Source organism: Anser anser (genome assembly GCF_964211835.1).
Source record: "Anser anser genome assembly, chromosome: Z".
NCBI lineage: Eukaryota > Metazoa > Chordata > Aves > Anseriformes > Anatidae > Anser > Anser anser.
In genome coordinates this window covers 33571413-33593361 of record NC_139723.1, presented here as the reverse complement: position 1 = coordinate 33593361, position 21949 = coordinate 33571413, and the positions used below count along the sequence as shown (strand labels likewise).

The 21949-nt window shown below is 49.2% G+C and overlaps 2 protein-coding genes across 2 annotated transcripts; one reads left to right on the top strand and one right to left on the bottom strand.

Annotated features, from left to right (window-relative positions):
* Nucleotides 1-310: 310 nt before the first annotated feature.
* On the bottom strand, nt 311-12696 carry LOC310889606 (uncharacterized protein). Its single transcript, XM_083817295.1, has one exon. The coding sequence runs from the start codon at nt 12560-12562 to the stop codon at nt 11222-11224; it is 1341 nt and encodes a 446-aa protein (XP_083673421.1). The 5' UTR covers nt 12563-12696; the 3' UTR covers nt 311-11221.
* A 3407-nt stretch (nt 12697-16103) lies between these two features.
* Nucleotides 16104-21839, top strand: THAP1 (THAP domain containing 1). The gene is made up of 3 exons (XM_083817296.1): nt 16104-16333; nt 16516-16711; nt 19779-21839. Exons 1-3 carry the CDS (start codon nt 16263-16265, stop codon nt 20244-20246), a joined length of 735 nt encoding a protein of 244 aa, XP_083673422.1. The 5' UTR covers nt 16104-16262; the 3' UTR covers nt 20247-21839.
* Nucleotides 21840-21949: the final 110 nt, after the last annotated feature.

Here is a 21949-nt window from a genome sequence, read left to right as displayed (position 1 = left end):
AGCAGTGGGGCTTTCTCTTCTCTGCCTCTCCTCTTTTTAGAAGCTCAATTTTTGAGCTGCGTCTGCACTAGTGTATAGGGAAGTTGTCCTAAAGTGCAGCGTTTTTATCAAAAGAAATCCTTCCTTCCTTGTACTCCAAAATGCTGATACAGTTGAAAGGAGCAGCACATTAAGCATGATAAAAAGATACTACAGGAAAAGCCTAGATGGACCAGCTCTTTGATTTTCCGACAAAGTGAGAATTATGCCTTAAGATGGCTTTTAAATTTCTTGCTGAAATAATGAAAAAAAAAAAAAACAGCCAAAAATATGAATATAAAGAAACTTTAATTTTCCTCTAGATATTTATATCAAAGAAATAATACTCATGTCCAAGTATTGTACATACAATATCTTCCTTATAAACTCTTTAGTTTAAAACACGTGTACAAAATTGCACATTGCAGTTTGCAAAAAATCATAAATACCTTTTTGCATGTAAACAATTCCAGCACAAGGATAAACGTTATACATTCCAAAATGTCTAAGTCTCTGATCAGAAACAAACAAAAACAAACAAACAAAAATCCCATTGTGATCCCCATAAAGGTTCTAGTGTTACAAATCAACCATTAACAGATTTATAACTGATGTACTACACACAGGAATACATAAATGAGCACAAGGCAAGTCGCCTTTTAGTCATAAGCACTTAAGACAGAGACTTGGAATACAATTCTGCTGCCATTTATATCCATGGTATCCACCCCACAGTATTTAGTGGTAGCAGGATTGCATTAATTTTTCCAAGATTACCAGTTGCAGTATGCCTTACTTTTAATTCTTAAACAAGTTGGCCACCGCTGAACAGTAGGAATTGGAAAGTTATTGTAAACACAGTTATCACCGTTGTATATTCAGTAAGTTACAGTATTCTCCTAAACACATCACTAAATTAAGAAAATGTTTTACATTTAATCAAGTGCAAGTTGCCAACCAAATATAGTCCACTTTGTCTCAGAAATAAGCATTTTGACTATAGTATTACATAGTTTAAAGTAACATAAAAAAATACAATGGACATAATCCTCAGTTGTAGTATATTATTAAGCCCTGTAGCTTCCGTTTATGTAAAAAAAGTAATCACCATATCAAGAAAAAAAGCTGTCAGAGGTGTCCTTGATAAACCTCTCCTGACCAAATCCAGCCAGTCAGTAGCTACTGAATTTTGTTTCACTACTATTGCCTCGGTCTGCATGCAATATGCTTGCCAGCACACCCATTTGAAGAGTTCCCCAAAATAATCAGTTAAAAAAAAAAAGAAAAAAGCAGAAATATTTCTGAATCCATACAAAGCAGGTTTTTGCATTTATTTTTCATCTATCCAAATACTGCTAATTTTCAAAAGTTCTTCCTGAAGCAGAGATTTTGGAAGGGTTTCTCAGAGGGTTCCTCTGTGCCAGTTAGTTTAATAAGGCAGAATACAAAGGTGCACATAAACCCAACTTGTAAAAACCCAGCAAAGCATGTGGGCAGACAGCCACCCACCAAGTATCTGCACGTAAGCTGCTGCAAGAGTGGAGGCAAATCTGAACTGCTCTGTCTCCACCTTTCGTTTTGAATAGCTATCCTGGACAAGCGAGTTGCAGTGCCCTGCCCGAGGGCCTCGGAAGAACCAGTTTGGATTTCAGCGCTGTAGGAAGTGACAGTTTGCTCACACTTCTCATTTCGGACAGAAAAAGAGCTTGGGGATGCTGGTGGCTAACCAGCAGGGAGGGGCTGCTTCTCCTTTTCAAGAGATCCCTGGGGCCTGTTGATCATGCAAGGGATGACCACGGGGGTTGACTGACCCCAGCAGCTATCCCAGCAGACGATATTGCGAGGCTCAGAGCACTGTGCAGCATTATTTTCTACGTCATGGGCGTTCAGCAAGGACCAGACACCAGAAAACACCGAGAGCTCTCAAACCTGGGTTCCACTGCCCAAGAGACCTCTCATTTTTGGCTGATGGAAGGTCTCTATACAACTGATGAAGCCAAGTGGTCTTAAAAGCATATTTCTCTAAGAAGGATGTATTTCTACTTTCCTAGCCTGCACCTGTCCAGAGCTGCTCCTTTCTTACAGGGATCTGTTTTGAGTGATACAGGACAAGCCACTACGAGCACCACACTGCGAGGGCACATTCGCGGTCCCCTACACCTCAGACAGATTTTCAGTCTAGGCAGAAATTGCAGAAAGAAGAAACAAGCCTCAGATGAGTGGCTCCAGAAAAAAGAGAAACTGCCCTGGAAGAATGACCTACAAGTCCCCATACTGAAAAACAAGGAAGCTGAAGAGCTACCCCACCAGCAAGACTTGTTCAGAAAGAGAGATCCAGCTGGTAAGAACCTGCACGGGCATCTTAAGGGTTACCTTCAGACAGCATAAACTAGAGGTAATTTAACAGGTGAGCTTGTTTCAAGGACCAGCAGGTCTGCTCCTTGCTTTCGTAGCAGAAAACCTCTGCTACTGCCTTCCCTTAATGTCTCTACACATCTCTCCTTTTGACCTTAAAAAGCCTGTAGACCCATTCCTAATTAAGACGAGTGGGTGTGGTAAGAAGCAGCGGCCAGATTTCGGTGGGCGAGAGGCCTATGCAGCCTTGCTCATCATTTTCAGTTTGAAAGCCAGGAATTGCACAATACTACATTGCAACACTTATTCCCTTCTCTTTGTCCCCTACTGCAACCAAAGCAAAATTCCACGTGTAAATAAGTGTTTACACCGAGCGCAGTGCCAGCACTGCGCAAGGTGTCTCTGCCATCAATAAACTGTGCATCGTCACAAAGCAAAACAATTCTCTAAGGCTTGCTTGTGTTGGGTCTTTTCTTCTGCTTTTTTTTTGGGGGGGGACAGAGGACAGAAATTAATGAAGTGCGAATATCTAATCTGTTACATAGAGAGGAATGCTCAAGGGACTCGCAAGAACTTGTTTTGCTACATATTGAGCAACACCACATGGGAAAGCCTTGAAATTAGAGCAAATGCTTGAAGCCAGGGCGTAGCTGCCTCTTGGAAGTTGTCCTTCATGAGCCTCATTTTATTAGAGAGCAGACCTTTGCATCATCAGCCAGCATTCAGACCTGGACTTTACTTGATGACATTTCAGTATGGTGGTTACCATGGCTTTAAATAAATAAGGGTAAGTGTGAAATTACCACTCATTGGGCAAAACAGGGAGGGGCACGGTTTCCAGAGAAGATGAGTTAGAAGACACTTAAGCAGTAATAATAAAACAAAACAAGATAAAAAGCATCCTGAAGAGCAATATTAATTCTCCCCCACTTCCACATACAATAAATATCAACATTAAATAATCTCTCGTAGTTAACTTTTATTCCTTCCTTGGATTCCTTGCTTTTTCCCACTGCTGCAGGTTTCTCCAACTAACATCTCTAAGTATTACCATGGGGAAAGGAATAAAAAATGTGCTTGGTATTACATACTGTTGGCCTGCTGGCAGCGTGACATCACACTGCATACCACAAACATACCACAGGTATACCAGCCTGTGCTGTGATTTCAGTTACAGCGTGCACAGGGCTTTAAAACACCACAGGGAGTTACAATACCATTTCAGTAACCGGCACAAAATGGCCTGAACTGGTAACGTTCTGACGTTTGGGCAGCACGTTAGAAAGCCCTGCTCTGCTGAAGGTGTCATCTTGCAGACTGTGAGTAGAGTAGGTGTCTGTGGTGGTTTTACCCACCACAGCGTCCTAGGTACTTAAGGCCTATGTGACATACTATATATAACAAGAAGAGTTGTAACTCAGAAGTCACTATCTTCCCACTGTTTCCCTACAATGCACCTTTCCGTGACGGATATTGAAAGACAGAATGGTAAAACCTGCAAAAGAACACGAGTTCAGCTGTTGACTCTGTTCATTCAGAGAGGCAAGTTTTCTATCAGTCTCATTTCAAGTTTCCAAGGAAGAAAGGGAGGATATCCTAAACACGCTCTCCTGAGCAGTCCATTAACTTTACTCTATGCCACTTGTGCCCAGCACTGCAAGAAAACCTGGTGGTTTATGAAACAGAGGAGAGGAAAAAGGCTGTGAAGCGCAACATGCTATCCTTTGAGAGGCTCAGCATGAGCCAGAAGACTATCTGTATAAGCTTTTTTTTTTTTTTTTTTTTTTTTTAAGGCTGTTCATCCTTAAAAGCCAACCTTCTGTGTCAGGCTGAAGGGCCGTGCACCCCTTGAGGTGGCAGGAAGCTTTCTGGAGAGGACAGGAAAATGTTACCAAACAGTTCTACAACGCTCAGGCTCCTGGTTATGATTTTTAGAATGATCAGTGCACAGTCTAAGAACAGGGCTGCAAGGAGAAGCCTGACTTTAAACAGTTTTAGTCTTTTCCATTTACGAGAGAAGCAATACCACAATCTCACTGAGGGCAAAGGGTGAGTAACCGAACAGTTAAAAGGGATGCTTGAAGGTACCTAGCAGAAATGTTTTAAAATTGCTAAATTGTTGTGTTTTGTTTTGTTTTGTTTTTTTTTTTAAAAGGAAAAAACTGCAGTCAAAGGTTTATTTTTCTGGGACGGGATGGAGTGTTTGTTATGGATACATCAAGACTCGATGGAGCTTATTTATGTGGCTTACAATTCCACTCTGAACTTGTTTTTAAACCATTAAGTAGCAGTAGAAGTAAGTCTTCTCAGTAGTTCACTAAATATCAGAATCTAGCAGAGCATTGGAGCACAGAGAACTGGTGATACCCATTGTCTCTGTGTGCTAGCAGGGCCTCGTATTCAACCATCACTCCAAAGCGTTCCTCCAGAAATCATAATTCCTCGAGAAAAGGTATTTAGCCAGCACATAGGCTTCTTGACAGTATTTTGGACCATCTTTCTTACAAGTAGAGAATCCAGAGAAAAGTTCAGTGTACAGCTAGCCACGCTACAGAAGCAGACCTTTTGACAGGCACGAAAGCAAACGGCAGGCAGGTAATTATTTAGGGCCAAACCCCTGCAATCATTATTTATAATAACCTTCCCTTCACTTTGCAACAAATCACTACGCATGAACTGCAGTGCTCTAGATCTCAGTATGGCTAAATGTGACTTTAAAGTAGGTGATCTTCGTGCATTAATTTAACCTTGCAGGATTTGACAGTCCCTCCAATTTGACTGGCAATCTGAAAAATCACCTTGCAATCACACACATTGCTGTGCCTTAGTTTTCTTCTGGGAGAACCTGGCCCCTGCAACGAAAATGATGGTGCCTCATGGCATATCACAATGAGAACTGGTATTGGAGCTGAGAGGACACCACAGAGAGCAGGACCCCAGCGTAAGGGCTCATGTCTACTGGAGACACAAGATGCTTTCATGCAGCACTCTCACATTGGTAACACGCTTTTACAAGACTACTCAAAAGAAATGTGCATTTGGAAACAGCTAGAAGATGGCATTCGGGTAGCCCTAAGTGCGGTGGACCGTGTGAACTTCCAGTCAGAGATCCAGTCCGCAATTGCACTGATGAGGAAAGCAAGCCTTCTGGCATGCCATAGCTGAGGAACGGTGCTTCCTGCCTGAAGCAGGCAGTGGGGACCAATGCACGCTGCAAGTCAACAGGGTGGTGTCTTGGAAAGATGCCCTCGCTGTAAATTTTAGATGTAGAGGTTTTTATACTGTTAGCAGCATGCAGACCGCAGCAGGTTCTCTACTGTGCACCGAATTTTTCTGAAACCCACATTTAGGTTGTCACACGTGGCCACTCCATGCAGAAGTCACCTCTGTCCCACCTCTGAGTTACTAACAGCCACCATGAAGAGAGAGGTGTCACAGCATAACCAGCTGCAAGCCATTTCATCAGCAGCCCAAAGAGAGAGAGACCTTTGAAACAAGCGGGCAGGAGTAACCGAGAATTAACGAGACCTCTCATCATAATGCACCATAATGCACCATAACGGCCTAAATCTTCCTAAATTCAGACTTAACTAATCAACACCTTCTCAATACAGTTTCGCCATGTGTGGCAAGATTTTGTAAGGTTTATACGAAATGTAAGATTCTGGATTTTTTCACATGAACATTTCTCCTACTGAACCAGGTAGCGTAAGTCCTGGTGCAGCATCGCAGCAAGTAATTATGGCTTTCAAAAGATCAGTAGCCATGTGCAGGATTGTGATGCACAGTGAAACCTTTCTGTTCAAGGCTTTTTCTGCTGATGCAGAAAAGTGTTTAAAAAAGTGGGTCCGTGACAGATGTTACCATCCACCTGTGCTGGAATGCACACAGTCACTGCACAAAACGCTGACCAGATGAAGTGAACAGAGAGGGGCAAAACAGCTGAGGAATTCTCCCAGCGCTCTCCCGGTTACAGCAAAATAGAAAATAAATTACTTGGAAAATGGAAGTGGTTTTGTACAAGTCAAGCATGTACGCAGAGATGTCATATTCCACTTTCTGTCCTTGCTAAACATAGAAAGTTAGAGAATCAAGCAAGGAAGGAACAAAAGTTGTTCGGCAGCAGTTACAGCTGCCCAAGAACAAACAAAAAATGTAACTCATTGCTTTTTCTCCTTACAAACCAGGACGCCAAAAACACATTGAAGACGGACTTATGTTACAAGCAGATGAGTTTCTTCTTGTATATTCATTTTGGATACAGAGAAAGACTCCCTAAGAAGCTGCTGGACTCAGGTTGTTCAGACTCACATTACAGCAGCCAGGTCACTATTTTCAGCGCTACGAGCAATTCGGATTGCTATGCCTCCACACTTCAAACGCCACAGAACAACGCTATGCAATAACAGGTATTTATAATTCCACTTCAAACTCCTGCAGATCGCCTGGAGGCTTAACTTTGGGCGACTGCTCCTTTCTCAGAAGTCAGATGGACACACTGAGCTGGGCAACTACAAGAGAAAAAAACAGGGCATCTCATGACTTGTTTCAGTAATGACATGAACACAAACCAAGATGACAGAGGACTGTTGTATGGCCACTCTTTGTTCTTCAAGAGTGCATGAAATTCAATAGCGATTTATGATGTGCGGTGAAGAGCCCAAATCCCTTGAGATATCTGAGACTACCAGAAGCCCATGAGAAAACTGCCACCACCACGAGACTCAGCCCAGTCAGTAACGGGGATGCGGCACTACCACAGACCCACACTTCTCAGGGCACATGAAGCACTCGTCCTTGGGGATTTTGCTTCCCAGGCCTGCCGGGTGGATTCCCCTGAACCGTGGTGGGAGCTGTAACAACCACTCACCAACCACACAGACCTGCCTGGGCAACTCGAGACACAGACAGATGCCAGGGAGGGAGCAAATGCATCAACTCCTGGTGACGGCTTTGCTTGATGTGGCGGCAGCAGGGCACATTCCCCACATGGACATAAAGCAGGGGCAGTGCTGGTGGTAGCTCCTCCAAGCCTCTTCCCCAGGAAGGGTGAACAACACTTCCCTAGCCACAAATACTCCTATTCCCCAAGACAGAAGAGATCCACTAACGATTCAAGGAAACAAAAGTCACTTATGAATCAAGCCGTTTTGCTGTGGCACCTCGACAGGAAGGCAACTCGCATCCAGACCAAGACATCAAGCATCTTCAAAGTCTGCTGACGAGCAGCAAGCCAGATGTGCAGAGCAGCAACCTCCCAGCAACCAGAACAGATACAGGAAGGGACCGCACAGTCCCCAGAGCAGAGGCTACACCTGGGGCAAGGACACAAAGAGGAATGCTCACTTGGCACGGGTTCGTACCTGGAACACAAAACCAGATCAGAAGGGTGCGGAAGTAGCCTGCACTATGAGAGTCTTCACATGGACACACACAAGCGTAGCAAAACATGGTATGGTTTTGAAGGATGGAGAAGAATACTAAAAGGAAAAGCACTGAGGCTCCAAATGAACTTGAACTGTTTGTTTGTTTTTTTTTTACAGTGATTCTCACGCACCCTATGTACCTGCGCTTACTGAAAGTGAGCTACATTGATCCAAACCATATAAACAGACTGGAAAAATTTTACCCGGTATCACACTTTTAGCATTTCACAATGATGAAAATTTCAGTCAGAATATCAAAACAAGAGATAAAGGATATAGAGAAGAAAAACGCTGCAATGAACTGAATTAAATAATAATAAAAAAACAAGTACAAACTAAAGAAGACGTAATTAAAGACTTAGGCACACTACAAGGTGACAGAGTACTGATACATTTTAGAAGACAATAATTGAAGAAGTGAAAACGTGAAGCAACGAAGCCTGACAGCTGCAGAAAGCAAGCACTCCTGAGCCTTGCTATATTGGTTTAAACCTCTAGGTGTTCAGGCTGTCCATTCGCCTCCCTGCTGGGGATCAGTAACCTCTTGGAAAATCAGTAGGAAAAAAAAAAAATTAAGAAAACCCTATTCTCAGATCTTGGTCACATCCCCAGCCTGGCAGAGGGCTGGAGCAGGCAGCCCCGGCAGCAGCCTCCTGTCAGCCACCGGTTTAACAGGGCCGGACTGTCAGCACTTCCATCGCCCAACACGTGCCAGCCAGGGCGTAAAGCAGGCTATTAAAAAAGTCTGCAGGCGGGATCTTTGAGAGGCCGTATGCAGGGCTGCTCATGCTGAAAGCTGAGAGGCAACGCGTGGCACTCGCTGGCTTCGACAGCGACACGCCGGAAAGGGCCAGCTTGTTACCGCCGGGGGTCAGGAAGGGGGACGGCAGGGGCTGCTGTGTCTTGGGGCTCACCCACTTCTCCCTGGGCATCGCTAACCTGCTCTGACCAGAAGCGGTACCAAAGAGCGAAGAACAAGCACCGAGTACTGCACAGCCTGCCCCATGTCCTGCCACAGGGTCTTTACCTAGCCCCACACTCATCCTCGAACACGAGAACTGAAACTGTCCTGCCCATACACGTAATTTTCATGTATTTTCCAAGATGCTTTAAAAAAAATTATACTCGCTACACGTGCAGTAAAGATAAGCACCTCGCATCAGCGGATTTCCCCAGGTGGCATTGCCTCTCCCACCAGGGAAAGCACATCAAGGGTGGCCAAAAAAAAAAAAAAATCTTTATCAGTTTCTCTAACCTCGCAGCAACTTTGCAGATAGGTGATGTCTGCCACATAGTAAAAACTGCTTTGTACCCGGTCGTTATGCAGCAGGCACTGCCACAGGCTGCATGCTATCCAGCTCAGAATGCCTTTAAGAACTCTTCAAACCCATGCTAAGATCAGAATTATTCTGCCTCTGTTCACCAGCATTTCTAAAGCAGCTCTACCAGCCAGCAGAAGGTACCGTGACACTCGACCATTTAAAACCCCGAAAACAGGCTCCGGTGACGTGATTAAAACAGTTACAGAATGATTAATATGGCTTCTACCTGATTTGCATATGCATTAAGAAAAGAAACCTCCTCAGAGCATCTCGGCGCCAACTCCATGCACCGCCACGCCGCGTTACAGGTGTGCCCGGGGTGGCAGCGTGCTGGAAGAGCAGGACCACCACGGCTGAACCTTTCGAACAGTGTCACTAATGAGAGCAAAAAATAAAAATAGGAAAAAAAAAAAAAAAAAAGACGAGTCCATCCCAGGCTCTCTTCTCGGATTTCCAAGCACGGCGCGCAGCCTTCAGGAGAAGTGACGCGGATGTCCAGCAGCTGCAGAAAGGTGCAACAGAGCCGAGCGATGGGCCGGGACACCTGAGGATGCCCGAGCCCCCATGCTTCCCCACGCGGCCCCCCGCTTTCACCAGCTGGCACAGGCACGCCTCCCGGCCTCACGTCTTGTCCAGGCTGCAGCAGAGCCTTCTGCACGGCTTGGGAGCAGGAGCGGGCCCTGCTCTGCAGCCGGATCTGCTCAGGAGGAGCCGTGCTCTCGCCGGGTGACCTTCACGCTCCGACAGACCGTTCCCACTGCACCATCCACAGGGCTCAGCAGCGCTGCACAGGCCGGGGGGGATGCTCAAAACACGCGGGAGGGAGCCACAGAAGCAAGGCAGGCAGCAGGACCGAGCGAGGGATCTACAGCTTTCAAAGAACTTATTGAGGATTATGTCTAATCGACCAGAGGAGAAAAAAAAAAAAAAAAAAGAAGTTCCTGTGCTGCTCTCTTCGGCTAGTAAAATCTTGACAAAGAAATAAAGCGCGTCAGTTCTTCCAAGCCAGAAATTAACTTCACATTCTAGCACTGGCTCTTTCAGCCTCCTGCGTATTGCAGAAAAAGTTTCTTTAGAACAAAGCAGACCGAGAAGAAATGCATACAGATTTCTACCGAAAAATAAATCTCCTTCTCCGTAGTATTTCTGTGATTTATTCAAACAGAATACAATGGAATTACCGTTCTCATAGCGAATCCACCCCAAATCTGAGCCCTTTTCTGTATAGCACGGGATCGTTACTATACTACGCAAAGAGCAAACACTACTGGAATGTACACAGTGAAAGAAAAAGAGTAAGTAAAGCTCTTCTTGCCAAGGTAACTGTTTTCACTACTAACGTGTTATCTATAAAAATAAGGTCTAGGCAACGTCCAAAAGTGTTCAAGTTTCAATAAATAACTATCAATGCCCCAGATTTGCACTGGCACAAGAAATATGGAGCTAACAGTTTAGAAAAGTATTTTCATACGACTGAGTCGGCAATACATTTCGTCCCGCCTCAGGTTTACAACCAAGCCATTCTCCTCCCTCCAGGGTTCGACTTTAGACCTGCAGCCGTTCAAGTGCGAGAGCACCCACCTGGTTGTCTTAGCTCTCAATGGCAAATTAAAGCTCTAGAGAAAGACGGTATTAAAAAAAAGAATTATTCATCGATACCAAGAAAATATACATAGCCATGTTGTGTTTTAAATATATATATATATATCCACGCACATCTTTTCGAAAGGGTATGATTCTGGCTTCTTCTTATTCTTTTTTTTTTCCTTTTTTTTTTTTCAGTTGTTTTGTTTTTCTCCAAACTGTGAAAAGCTTATCCATCGCTATACACTTCCTAAGGTAAGGTGTATTAGGAAACATATATATATATATATATATATATTTTATCCCCACGTGAAAATAAAAGCTCAGTCTTTCTGTAAACAGGAATTACCTTAATTTCCGAAATCTCCACAGACCTCAAGCACTTCACTCAAGCAACACCTGCCCCTGCTCCCCTCGGGGGGGCTCCGAAAGGACGCCGCGGGGGGGGTGGGGGGCGGGGGGGTCCCGGAGCACCCCGGACACCGGGTGCAAAGGGGGGGGGGAAAGGGGGTGCGCTCAGCAGGCGCCGCTGCTCTCCGGGGCGGCGGGCGGCTCGGCGGGCGGCTCTCGGGGCGGCGCGGCGGCGGCGCCGGCGTTGATGTGGCAGCCGGAGGAGAGGTGGCTGCGGACCCGTCCCTGCAGCTGGGTGACCTGTGCGCGCAGCAGGTTGGCGGTGGCGGCCAGCTCGGCGTTCTGCCCCTTGAGCGCCTTCACTTTCTCCTCCAGGCGGGCGATGCGCTCCAGCTTGCGGCGGCGGCACTTGGAGGCGGCGATGCGGTTCCGCAGCCGCTTGCGCTCCGCCTTCAGCCGCTCCTGGCTCTCGGCGTCCAGCGGCGACAGCGACGGCGGCGTCGGGGCGCTGCCGCCGCCGCCGCCCTCGCCGCCCGCCGCCGGCGGCACGTCGGGGACAGTCTGCGGCTCCTCCAGCGACCGCGACGGCGGCAGCCGCCCGCCGCCCAGCCCCGCCGCCCCGAAGGGCAGCCCCGGCGGCGGAGGGGGGGGGGGAGGCGGCGGCGGAGGGGGCGGCGGGGCCGCCGAGGCGGCGGGGTAGGCGCTGCCCGAGGGGCTGAGCGGCCCGGCGGGGTTGAAGCTGCTCAGGTTGGTGTAGACGGCCGGCGGGTCGGCGGCGGCGGCGGCCGTGGGCCCCGGGCGGGCCGGGCAGCACGGCCCCGGCGGGGAGAGCGGCGGCGCGGCCAGGAGCTGATTCTGCTTGTGCAGGTCGGCCAGGGCCTTGACGAAGCCGTCGGCGAAGCCCTCCTGCTCCTGCGTCACCGGCTGCCGGTACAGGAACGTCCCCGCCGCCGCCGAGCCTCCGCCGGCCCCCGCCGCCGCCGCCGTCCCCGGGCTGCCGGGCCCCATCCCCGCGCCGCCCTGTATGAGCAGCTGCTCCAGGTCGGCGGCCGGCGGCAGCTTCAGCAGCGGCAGCTCCGCCGCAGAGCCCAGCGCGGCCTCCGGGCCGCCGCGGCTCCCTGCAGCCCCGGCCCCGGAGCCGGCCGCCGAGCCCGGAGGCGGCGGCGGGGCGGCGGCGGCGGCGGCGCTGGGAGCGGGCGGCAGCAGGCGCAGGGCCGCGGCGCTGCCTCGGGCGCTACCGGGCGGGCGCAGGGCGAAGGGCCCCGGCAGCGGCGAGGGGGCGGCGGGCGGCAGGTCCCGCTTCTTGCCGGCGCCCAGCAGCAGCTTCGGGCCCCCGGCCGCCGCCGCCGCCGCTGCCGCTGCTGCCGCTGCTGCGGCTTCGGCTCCGGGTCCGGCGGCGGCGAAGCCCGGCAGCGGCACGAAGTCGGGCAGCAGCTCCAGCCCCTCCTCGGGGTAAAACGGCGCCTCCATCTTCACGGCGGCTCGCCCGCTCCGACCGCCGCTCATGCTGCCGGCCGGCCGGGGCGGCGGTCAGCGGGCGCCGCCGTGCCCTGGGCGGCCGTGCCGGGCCGTGCCGGGCCGTGCCGGGCCGGGCTCTGCTCGGTGGTGGTGGCGGTGGCGGCGGCGGCGTCCCCCGGTGCCCGCCCTGCGGCGGCGGCGCTGGGGCGCGGCGCGGCTCCGGTGCGGCGCGGGCGGGCCGGGCTGGGTGCTGCGCGGCGCCGCCTGCTCCGCGGGGCCCGGCGGCCTCGGCTGGCAGCGGGGACTGAGCCGCCTCCCGGCTCCGCCGGCCCCACGCCCCGCCCCGGCACCGCCGTCTGCCCGCCCCGCCGCCGGCCAGGGGGTCCCGCCTCCGCTCGGCCCCCCCCCGGTGGTGCCGCAGCCGTGCCCCGGGGGGGTCCCGGCCCGAGGGGGGCGGTGGGAGGGGGGCGGCGCCCACCGGGAGCGGGCTCCGGCAGAGCTCGGCTGCGGGGAGAGGAGGGGGTTGTCGGAGCGAGAGCTGCTCGTGTGCAGGACGTGGGCGTAATGTAGGTTTTGTTATGGGAGAAGAGGAAAGGAAAAGAAATAAAAAGGAGGAGAGGAGAGGAGAGGGGAGGAGAGGAGAGGAGAGGAGAGGAGAGGAGAGGAGAGGAGAGGAGAGGAGAGGAGAGGAGAAGGAAAAAATAAAAGAAGGAAGAGAAGAGAAGAGAAAAGAGAAGAGGAGAGAAGAGGAGAGAAGAGGAGAAAAGAGGAGAAAAGAGGAGAAAAGAGGAGAAAAGAGGAGAAAAGAAGAGAGGAGAGGAGAGGAGAGGAGAGGAGAGGAAAAAGGGAAAGGAAAGAAAGGAAAAGAAAAAAAAAGGAAAAGGAAAAAGGAAAGGAAAGGAAAAGAGAAAAGAGAAAAGAAAAGAAAAGAAAAGGAAAGAAAAGAAAAGAAAAGAAAAGAAAAGAAGAGAAAAGAGAAAAGAGAAAAGAGAAAAGAGAAAAGAGAAAAGAGAAAAGAGAAAAGAGAAGAGAAGAAAAGAAAAGAAAAAAGAAAGGAAAAGAAAAAAGAAAAGAGAAAGAATAAAAAGGAAAGGAGAAAAAAAAAGAAAGGAAAAGAGGAAAGAAAGAGAAAAAACTTTAGAGATGGGATTTGAAAGATGTTAAACATCTTGTCAACATCACTGAAATGTGCACGTTCTGCTTTTCGGTTTGGGGTCTGTTTGCTGTCTCCATCTGAGCCAGTTCCCCACTGCCCCTCTCCAAGCCTCCAAAATTCTTACAGGATGAGGAAAGCGTTTCCCACCCAGTCCATTAGAAATCCCTTCTGCTCGGGATGCTAACGTGATCCTGGCAGAGCTCTTGCTCGTTGTGCTGACGCAGACATGGGGCTTGCCTACACGCTCGCCAGTTCTCCCCATCCGTGACTTCACCCACTGCTGTGTGACCCCCTCAGCCACCTGCCCGCTGCTGTCCCCCGGCCATTGCTCCTGCAGGAGGACACCAGACGCCTCTCCTCCCTCTCCTCCTGGGCCTCCCAGTGCTGCCACACTTTGCTGTGGCTTCGCCGCCTGCGTGGCCACGTCGTGCCTCTGCTGTGTCAGGGTTTGCTGCAGGACCTGGGGCAGGCAGAGACGCTGATACCAGGAGAGGAAGGACTTTGCCCCAGACACGCCGCTTCGGGGCCGTAAGAGGCAGGAGTCCAAGTGCACCAACGCCTTCGTGGCCTTGGCTCGCCTACCTTGGGGCACCGAGTCTGCAGCCGAGGCTGTCGGTCCCTGCCCAGCTGCACTGCAGCTGCTCCCCTCTGCAGCCCCACCTCCGGGGAAGGCCTTGGACCTACGCTGGGGCTCCGTTTCCCTTCCAGTTTCTGGAACCATCTCCTGCAGGACTTGCAGGGCGGACCTTGCACCCATCCCGTCATCTTGCCCGCCATGGGCGTGCCGGCTGGCTCCCGCTATCAGCACCCGCCTGGCACAGATGCCACGGGACCGTGACGGTGATGCTGGGACCCCTGTGCACCTCGTTGGCCTTCCCCTTCCCAGGGAGCAGCCCTGCCATTGCTGCTCCCCCAGGCTGTGCTTGGGTCTCCAGAAAAGGGAGATGGGAGGACCATGGTGAGGGGGAAAGCCACCAGGTAAAAGCCTCTCACCTGGAGAGGAGGAGGATGGTGCATGTGTATGTGTGCTCCCCTGCCTCATGGCACAGGGGGCCTCAGCCTCCTGCCCTGGCTTATGCAGCCTTCCTGCCTCCCCTCATGGGGACAGTGCTGAGGAGAGGCCAGTGGGGGAAAAAACGACCTCCTGGAGGCTGGAGGGCAGAGAAGAAGCTGGAGAGGTCCACCTGGGCTTGAGGCCACCACCAGAGGAATCACAGAATCATTAAGGTTGGAAGAGACCTCCAAGACCATCTGGTCCAACCACGCCCCACCACCAACGTCACCCACTAACCCGTGTCCCTAAGCACCACGTCCAGCCTTTCCTTGAACATCCCCAGGGACGGTGACTCCACCACCTCCCTGGGCAACCCGTCCCAGTGCCTGACTGCTCTTTCTGAGAAGAAATGTCTCCTCATTTCCAACCTGAACCTCCCCTGGCGCAACTTGAGGCCGTTCCCTCCGGTCCTATCACTGGTTGTCTGTGAGAAGAGGCTGACCCCCAGCTCCCCACACCTTCCTTTCAGGGAGCTGTAGACAGCAGTGAGGTCTCCCCTGAGCCTCCTCTTCTCCAGACTAAACACCCCCAGTTCCCTCAGCCGCTCCTCACAGGACTTGTGCTCCAGGCCCTTCACCAGCTTCGTAGCCCTTCTCAGGCACACAGGTGAGGTGAGACAGCCAGCACCCACTGCAACAGCAATCGGGTGGCAGGCTTGTCGAGGTCAGAAGGGAGCTCGCACAGCGACGCGAGGTGCAGCGGCTGCTTCAGAAAAACTTAAAATCACTTTTGTTTTTTAACACAGTGACTTATTTAGATTGTTGTCTGACACTCGGTGGTGTGAGAGACCTGCGGGACAAGCTTCAGTGAATGCAACAGAGCTGCTATGGATGTAGTAACATTTATTTTTGTATTTGTGTATATTTTGTATTTGTGTATATTTTATACATGTTTTGTACGTTATATATATATATATATATGTATTTCTGTATGTTTATACATATATATATATATTTTTGCAGCGAGGCAGGCCGCCTGGTGGTGCCTTGCGTGACTTCGAGCAGCCGGGAAGCCCCTGGCGGCCACGGACGGATCCCGGACCCGCAGGGGAAGCCTCACGGCCCCGTCCTTATCCAGTCCCGGTCCCTATCCCGGTCCCGGTCCCTATGCCCGTCCCTATCCCGGTCCCTATCCCCGTCCCTATAGCTCCCCGCCCGCCGCTTCCCAGACGCCGCGGCCCGCCGCCGTGTGAGGGGAAAGTGGAGGGTGGTGCTGAGGGTGGGGAGGGGGGCGGGGCCTCGCCTGGCGCTCGCACGGGCGCAGCCCCCCGATTGGAGGCCCCGCCGGCCAGGCCCCGCCCCACCGCGGTGCGCCGCCAATGGGCGAGGGCGGCGCGCGGAGCCACCGCGAGAGTTGCGCTGAAGCTGGCGCCGCCATCTTGGAGTCGGGAGAGGCCGAGTCCCGTCGCTGTCCCTCTCGGAGGGTCACCGGCGGGGGGGGGGGAGGGGGGCGGGGGCAGGGCGAGGATGGCGGCGCGGCGGTGAATTGTCGGCGGCTGCGAGCCCCTCCTCGCCCGGCGGCGGGGCGGCGGCGGCAGGATGGTGCAGTCGTGTTCCGCCTACCGCTGCCGGAACCGATACGACAAAGAGAAGCCCATCTCCTTCCACAAGTGAGGAGCGCGGGCGGGGCGGGGCGGGGCGGGGCCTCCTGACGCGCCTGAGGGGAGGGGCGCGGCGCAACGGTCGCCGGCGGCCGTTGGTGGTGGGGGGGGGGAGGGTGGTGGGAGCCGTGACAGAAAATGGAGCGGGGGTGCCCTGAGGGAGGCTGAGCGCGCCCCTCGACCGCCCTCAGGTTCCCCCTGACGAGGCCTGACCTGTGCAAGAAGTGGGAGGCGGCCGTGAAGAGGAAGAACTTCAAGCCCACCAAGTACAGCAGCATCTGCTCCGAGCACTTCACGCCCGACTGCTTCAAGAGGGAGTGCAACAACAAGCTGCTGAAGGAGAACGCGGTGCCCACGATATTCTGCTACACCGAGCCCAATGAAAAGGTAAAGCCGAGGCGCTCCGGAGCTTTCGCAAAGTGAAGTTGTTTGGCTGTGTTTGCAGTGTGCTGGGAGCCTTACAGAGCCCTCAGTGATACCTGTAAGCTGCGCTTTGCTCTCTGATGCTGGCTGCCGATAACCTTAAAGACTTGATGGACTGTCATTCAGAAACCTAGCCACCCTCTAAAGGGCTCTCCCCTCTGGTTTAAAAGAGTTAAAGCAGTAAGTTATCAGAGCAGCAAAACAGCAGCGGCACCTGGGATCTGTCTATCCTGACACCAGCTCTGTCTTACCTTAACCATTACCTTATTCTCGTAAGGCAGGCTGGACCCTCAACTTCTGTCCCCAGACTTCCAGCGATACTCATCTGTGAGATGTACTGCTACTGAAGCAGTTGGCCGTAACTGCAGATCAGTTATTAGTTCTTCCTTGCAGACGTAATAACCGCAAGGTGAGAGCTACAAGATTGATTTCTGATTCCTGTAAAGGATACCAAGTAGCAGATTTCTTCCCACTCTGCGGTAGAGGAAGGAAAGAATGGACATGATAGGTCTAGGGCTGAAAGACTGTGAAGGGATGAACTGCACAAATAAAAACTGGGACTGTGCTTATTTGATTTGTTGTTGTTGTTGTTGTTTTTGTATGTAACATTGGATTTATTGCAGAAATGAAAAGGGAGCGTATTTGGAAAATGACAAGTGGAAAATAGGCAAGAGAACATAAGCGCAAGGTATATAGACAGACAGACAAGTTCCACATACATACAATTGCACTAAAGTTTTGTTGGATTTCTCTTCCCCATGATCTGAATGACATGTTCTCTCTGTCACTTGAAGTTGTTTGCAAAGCTTCTTGCAGTCTGAAAGCTGAAGAATGGGTATACAGGGTAATCTACGAAAATGCCATCAGTGCACCAGGGTTAATGGTGAGCTGCATTCTCCATTTCATTATGGTGTCTGGCTCTACAAAAACATGAAAGGATGCCTTTTGATTGTGGAGAGCGATTTAGTGCGATTTCTATTTGTCTCACAGCAACTTTCAATGACCCGTCACTTCCCTTCAAGACATTGCGTAATATCAGAGAAGGATACTACTAGTGTTAGCTGTGCTTTGGTTGTTGAGTTCACACTGGTTTTGAAATACAACTTTTTATCTTTTTCATTATGAAGTTTGAAATACTTTCTATACTTTTTTTTTTCTTTGAAGAACCGTTTATTGGCTATGAGAACTGATTGTAATTCACTTGTGACATGTCAGTGATGTGAGTGATCAGTTCTTTGCTGTATGTTGTGACAATGATGACATAAAGATAGCATGTGCTGTATGAACTGCAGATAAATGCCTCTGTGAATTCAGCTGTCTGGCAACAATGCGATTTTTTTGTTTGTGCTTCCAACAGGGGTGAATTTCTCTCTGCATATTATGTGTTTGACCTGTAATTTTCTTAGCAGAGAAGTTTGAGAGTGATTGTTGACAGGGTCAAGCTTCTTAGAATATGCATATGTGAATTAGGCACACCGGTAGCAGCGATTTCTTTTAGTTGAGAAATGAAACTGGTAGTTGGCTGGTTTTGTACTTTAAAGTGATCAGTAATACCTGAGCACTAATGAAACTTCCCTTCAATACCAAATGCAAAACTGCCTTCTCAGTTCCTTTCTGCCACGTGCTGTATGTAGTTTGTACCAGAATTATATTTGCTCTGCCTAGCCCCCCTATCAAGTGCTGTTTTTTATATTAAGTCAAGGAACTTAATGACGTGGATCTCACAGTCTGATGAGGGGATGGACAGTGGCTCTAATAATCAACTAATCAACACTGCAAATGCCTTTGGTCTTTGTGCTTTTATTTGTAGTAATATTGTTGGAGATAGGTAGTTACAAAATTGGTTTCGGTGCCTCTTTCACTGAGAACTTCTTAGTGTTTTTTTTTTTTTTTTGACCAGTAATATTCAAGCTGTTCTGTTTAAGCAGTTCTTTTTTAATCATTGTGTGCACGGAAGCATTTCTGAATTAAAATATGTTCCTTTGGTGCAGAAAGAATCTGATTTCTCTGCTCTGTTCAAGCGGTGAGAGGTCTGTGTTGTCATGAACCATGCGAGTGTGCCAAGCCTATCAAGAGCAGCACGATAAAGACTGCAGTTTCCTGTGGGGTTGAGCTCATCTGCTGTTCTGCTGCTGCCAGGAGGGAGAGCTGGGCTTCTCCCTCCTCTGTCCAGTCTGCCAGCCAGGCTCCTACTCTTCCTCCTCCTGTATTCCAGCTCAGGTGTAGCCCATACCTCTCATTGCATGGCTCTGACTGTAGTAAAGGACGGAGCTTTCCTGTAGCGATGGTGGGAGAGTGAGTAGCTTTCTGTCATCTTAGCAAACGCCTGTTTTAGCAAAGGGTAAATAGCAGAGCTGTGAGAGCTGCTTTGGTTGAAGAGCTGTTTGTTTTGGCTCATTATGACTCTTGAAACCAAGCCCACGTGCTGCAGTACCAGAACAGCGACACAGCCTTCTCCAGGTGTTAAGAGGCAGGTCTTGCTGTGTCAACCTTCTCTGCCCTGCCAGCTTATTGACCTCCCTCAGTGAGATAATTCTTATTTTACTTCAACAGAATGTTATCCGCTTCTGCTCTGTTCCTGTCTAAATTAACAGGCGAGTTCAAAGTATATTATGGTAAGATGCAGTAGAAAGAAGGAGGGACGAAGGGGAGTGGGATGGCCGTGATGAGTTACCAGGTCAGCTGAGCTCCATTTCATGGAACTGCATCCTGCATTCTCAGCTAATCCTGGATCTGTATTTGAGCTAAGTCTTCAAAAGTGATGGTGATTTGTAGGTTCTCCAGTTTCTGATTTGTTTGAGACATCAAGGACTTGAGTTTCAAAGAGCGTTGGAAACCGTGCTGCTTAAAACGCCTCCAGTTCAGAAGCTATACAACAATGGGCCTGGAACTGTTGGCCAGTTTTGAAAATGTAGGCTTTGTAGTTTTTATCGTTAACTTTAGTCATGGTTGTTGATATTATACTGGAGCAGTAGTAATGGAATTGTGTTGTAAACAATGTTAAGCATACAAATGTACTTTTTTTTTTTAGGCTGAAGAATTTCCAGAACAGCCAGAAGATCCACTACCGCCTCCACCACCACCACCACCTCCGCCGCCGCCGCCGCCGCCACCACCACCAGCAGCTCCTGTGCTACTGCCCTCTCCATCAACTCCATCTTTCCATTTAGCTCAAATAGATGCCAGATTTGTAGATCCAAGTATTGGATTATTGATGCCTCCTCTCCAGACCCCTAGCAATCTTGCAGTTTTTTGTGATCACAACTATACCGTAGAGGATACAGTTCATCAGCGAAAAAGAATTCAGCAGCTGGAGGAACAAGTTGAAAAACTGCGAAAGAAACTCAAGACTGCGCAACAGCGATGCCGGCGTCAGGAAAGACAAATTGAAAAACTGAGGGAGATTGTTCAGTTTCAGAAGGAAAAAGACATACTGTCAGGAAAGGGCTATGTGATTCTGCCCAATGACTATTTTGAAGTTGTAGAAGTACCTGCCTAACAGTCATGAACGTCAGCTTCCACTTTGCTAGGCCAAGACATGTAGTTTAAAAACTAAATGCTCTCTAATTCTGTGTGAAACTCTCCAGAATTCTAAACCAGTAAATAAGCTGTCATACAAAGGACACCGCATATTTTTCTTCGTTTTCACTTCAGTTCGATATGTTTTTAATATACGGAAAATGCAAGCATCTCAGAATTAGAATGTGCATTTAGTTTATGAAATCTGAATTGCTTTACAAAAGGAAAGGATGCAGGGTTAAAATGCACTTAAAATCTGTACAATTTTTATTTTTTTTCTAACAACGGCTGTCTTATGCTTACACGGAATAGGAACTGAATCTGGCTGAGAGTGAAGTTGAGGTTGTCGTACACTTGGTGTAAAACGTTGTCAAGGCATTTAATATTGGCTTAGGTGATCCCAAGGAAGTAGTTTTCTTTGGTTTCAGAAGGAGTGGAATTAGGCCAGCTAAGAATACCTGCAAGTACTGCCTTGCGTAGAAAAAGATAAGTTACATATTTCAGCCTGGGAAACTTCCAACCTCAGCTTGTTATGCCTTCAAAGCACTGCAAAAAGTCTAATTCCTGGATCCCTTTTGGTGAGGTTTGTAAATGAGCCTTTTCTTTTGGAGTAGCATATACCAACGCGTGTATGAGAGAGAGAGAAGGGGATATTTCCTTAGTGTAGCTAACTGGAGCTGTAGAGGATTTTGTTCTGAGGGTACTTAAAAGCCCTGCTGAAACACAGTACTGCACTGAACGTGCATATTACCAGATTGCTGGCAGGATCAGGAAGGCGGTATACTGTTTAGGGTGACTGCTTTTCAAAAGTGCCCTAACAATACACAGTCGTCCCCAGCATGCTGGAGTATGCCACTCCCATAAGCACTGTCACGGGTGGAATGTTGTCCTCGTCTTTGAAATTTTTGGTCTTAGCTTGCATCTCAAATACGTTTGTAGCTTCATGAAATGAAGAAATTTGTTTTTCCTTGTCTGGGGTGCTGGACTCTTTCTGCTCTAATTACAGCATACTCTAGTTTTCTTCTTCTTTTTCTTTCTTACTTTTTTTTTTTCCTTCCCCAAAAGGCATCTGGGCAGATACGGAATTAGACTTCGAGAGTTGCTTGGTGCTAGACTGGTTTTTAATATCTCAAATGCTGCTGCCTCTCCTTCAGCCTTATTAAGAAACATTCGGTGCAGCAGTTTGCACTTACTGTCCAATAATTTGTTTAGTCAACAAACTCATTCAAAATCGGCGAATGACATCATGCTAACATTATTGTAGCCTTCACAGCTGAAATTCCCTGACATAATAGACATGAGGAGAATGACTTTTCTCCATCCATGTCAAACCTGTGTGTAGTGTGAAATCTAGCTCTGGTGTTAATCAAGCCCTGTTCATGATGGCTTTAAAAACTTCCCTTAATATTCTGTTAGCATGACATTTTGAAATGTTTAGAACCAGTCTTGATACTTCTGACCTCACTCATGCTGTGTATCTACTTTCCCTGGCATTTCATATACTTAAAATGAACAAAAATTGCTGATGCATCCTTTTGTGTACATTTATTATTCCTGATTAAAAATAAAAAGCAAATGGTGTGTTAGATTTTTAACTGCTCTCTCTCCTCTTTTCCCAGGACTTTGCCAAATCTATCTTTACATTTTGTATCTTTTTATAGAGCAGTTTCCTTGTTTAGATGC